General features: G+C 58.0%; 1 protein-coding gene across 1 annotated transcript; it reads right to left on the bottom strand.

The window, feature by feature from the left end:
* Positions 1–270: 270 nt before the first annotated feature.
* Positions 271–2,534, bottom strand: RPLP0 (ribosomal protein lateral stalk subunit P0). The gene is made up of 6 exons (XM_003211079.4): positions 2,335–2,534; positions 2,178–2,265; positions 1,770–1,916; positions 1,190–1,375; positions 609–749; positions 271–480 (listed from the first exon to the last, which is right to left on the bottom strand). The coding sequence occupies exons 1-6, from the start codon at positions 2,445–2,447 to the stop codon at positions 319–321; spliced, it is 837 nt and encodes a 278-aa protein (XP_003211127.3). The 5' UTR covers positions 2,448–2,534; the 3' UTR covers positions 271–318.
* Between the last annotated feature and the right edge of the window lie 42 nt (positions 2,535–2,576).

Genomic DNA, 2,576 nt, shown 5'->3' with positions numbered 1-2,576 from the left:
GGCCCGTCCCGCACCCACCTGCGTGTCGGCCGCCATGGCGCCGCCTGCGCCCTCGGAAGCGCTCCCTACTTCCGGGGCGGCGAGCGCCGCAAGGTATGACGGGACAGATACAACACCGCGCCGGGCGACTCCGCCCCGCCTGTAGGGGGCGCCCCGCGACAGCCCAGCCCGCTCCGCTCCGCCCCGTCCTCCCCGCCTGCAGAGGGCGCCGCACCACTGCCCGCCCCGCCCCGCCCGCCAGAGCACCGAGCACATCGCCGGGACACGGGACAGCGTTCGGTACAGAGCTTTATTTGCGGCCGCAGGGCCGGCAGCCCGCTAGTCGAAGAGGCCGAAGCCCATGTCCTCATCGGACTCCTCAGACTCCTCCTTCGGCGCCTCCTTGGCTGGGGCGGCGGCGGCAGCAGCGGGTGCAGCTGTTTCAGTGACCACCGGAGCAGCCGCCACGAAGGCGGAGGGGTCGGCCAGGAACGCCTTCACCTGCAGAGGGAAACGCAGAGCTCGGGCAAACCGTGTGTGCACCGCGATGGGGCCTTTGCAACCAAAGAGGCAACACTCGCTGCGAGCACCCGACAGCCCCTGAGCCTCCGGTCAGGTGTGGCCGTTACCTTTTCAGCCAGTGGGAAGGTGTAGTCAGTCTCCACCGCCACCGCCAGCACCCGCTTGTACCCATTGACAATGGAGTGGGGCACAGAAGCGATGGTCGGGTACCCGATCTGCAGGCAGACGCTGGCAACGTTACGAACACCCTGCGAGGGAGAGGTTTGTGTTTGTGCAGGGCCAGCACCCAGGCTCCAACCAACAGGCAGTGGCACATCGCACAGAATGCACCCACATAACACAGCTCCGGTGAACTACACAAGACATCGGTATCTGAACCATCTCCAGGTTTTTCTGAAGCAGCTTCCAGATTCCATACGTGCTTCACTGTCTTAACATGTTCACCAATCCCACACACACCTCAGTTAATGAAATACATGGTATATTTTCCCTTCCTTCGACCAAAAAAGCCTACAGAAGGCACTCCTCCGCCAACTGTTTCTCCAGGACACCTGGCAGAGCTCCTGGCTCTGCAGCACTGCAGAAAACACCAAAGGTGACACTCCGCCCTGGGACAGGGTCTCCTGTCCCTTTTCTCCCTGCAGTGGAAGAACTGAACGTAATAATAAACAAGGGCTGTGGCACTGACCTCCAGGAAACGCTTGTGCAGGGTCTCCTCAGTGATGTCCAGCACTTCAGGGTTGTAAATGCTGCCATTGTCAAAGACCTGCTGGATCACCAGTCCAAAGGAGAAGGGAGAGATGTTCAGCATGTTCAGCAGGGTGGCTTCGCTGGCACCCACTTTGTCTCCGGTCTTAATGAGCTGCACATCACTCTGAAAAAAGAAGAGGAAAAATGAGTGAATACACACCAAGATATTCAGGTAAACCAACACAGCAGCACACAAAGGTATATTCCTCATGACAAGAAATGGCACTCAAGTAATGAAGGAGCACAAGGAAAAGACACTCAAACACAAGCTAAGGCCTCACGAGCAAGTGCTGCTCACCAGGAGGAAAGCATTGCCTTAACTCAGCTCCCTGCAGCTCATTAACTCCTCCACAAGAGCTTAACCACACAGCTGGGAATTGATGGAGGAACTTAAACCCATCTCCCACTCCACCATAAAACTAGAAGAACCTAGAACAAGAACCTAGCCCAAAATGAAGCAGTCAGACTGCTAAGACGGTATTTCATTACAAATGGAATCATCAATCCTTGCTCCTGACCAGAATTTCAATGGTCCCTCTGGAAATCTTTGTGGTGATGCCCAAGGCCTGGAAAAATGAGGTCTTCTCAGGTCCGAGACCAGTGTTCTGGGCTGGCACAGTCACATCACAGGGAGCAATCGCACCAGCACGGGCAGCTGCTGGCACCTGCAGGAAGAAGAAACAAGGAGATCTGCTGGAGGAGTGCTGACCTCTCAGGGGCATCAGCCCCATCCCAATGTGCTCCAGCAGGATGGACATCAGCTGAGCACGCACAAGTGAGATGGAACTGAAAAGTGAGGTGGAATTAAACACGGGTGAGTCACCCACAGCTGGAGGGGCTCCCAGCCACCAGGTAATCCCGACAGCTCTGTATTATCTTTAACTCAGCAACCGCCAGCCCCGGCACTGCGAGGTCCCACCCCGTACCTTGTTGGCCAGCAGCATGTCCCGGATCTCAGTCAGATCCTCCTTGGTGAAGACAAAGCCCACGTTCCCACGGATGTGAGGCAGCAGCCTGAAGGAAAGCAAAGCGTTCAGCCCCACTCCTCACACACACCCCCGGGAGGCTCGGGGCGGTACGCACTTCTCCAAGGCGGGGTTGTTCTCCAGGTGCCCGCGGATGGCTTTGCGCATCATCGTGTTCTTCCCCATCAGCACCACGGCCTTCCCGCGCAGCGACATGCGGATCTGCTGCATCTGCTTGGAGCCCACGTTGTCCGCTCCCACCACGAAGCATTTCGGGTAGTCATCCAGCAGTTGCTGCGGCGCACGGAGCACCGTCAGCACCCCCGAGCTCCGGCCGCTCCGTGCGCTTCCCAACGCGTT

The sequence above is a fragment of the Meleagris gallopavo genome, chromosome 17 (genome assembly GCF_000146605.3).
Source record: "Meleagris gallopavo isolate NT-WF06-2002-E0010 breed Aviagen turkey brand Nicholas breeding stock chromosome 17, Turkey_5.1, whole genome shotgun sequence".
NCBI lineage: Eukaryota > Metazoa > Chordata > Aves > Galliformes > Phasianidae > Meleagris > Meleagris gallopavo.
Note: the sequence above shows the minus strand (reverse complement) of the source record. Positions and strands in the feature narration are given on the sequence as shown.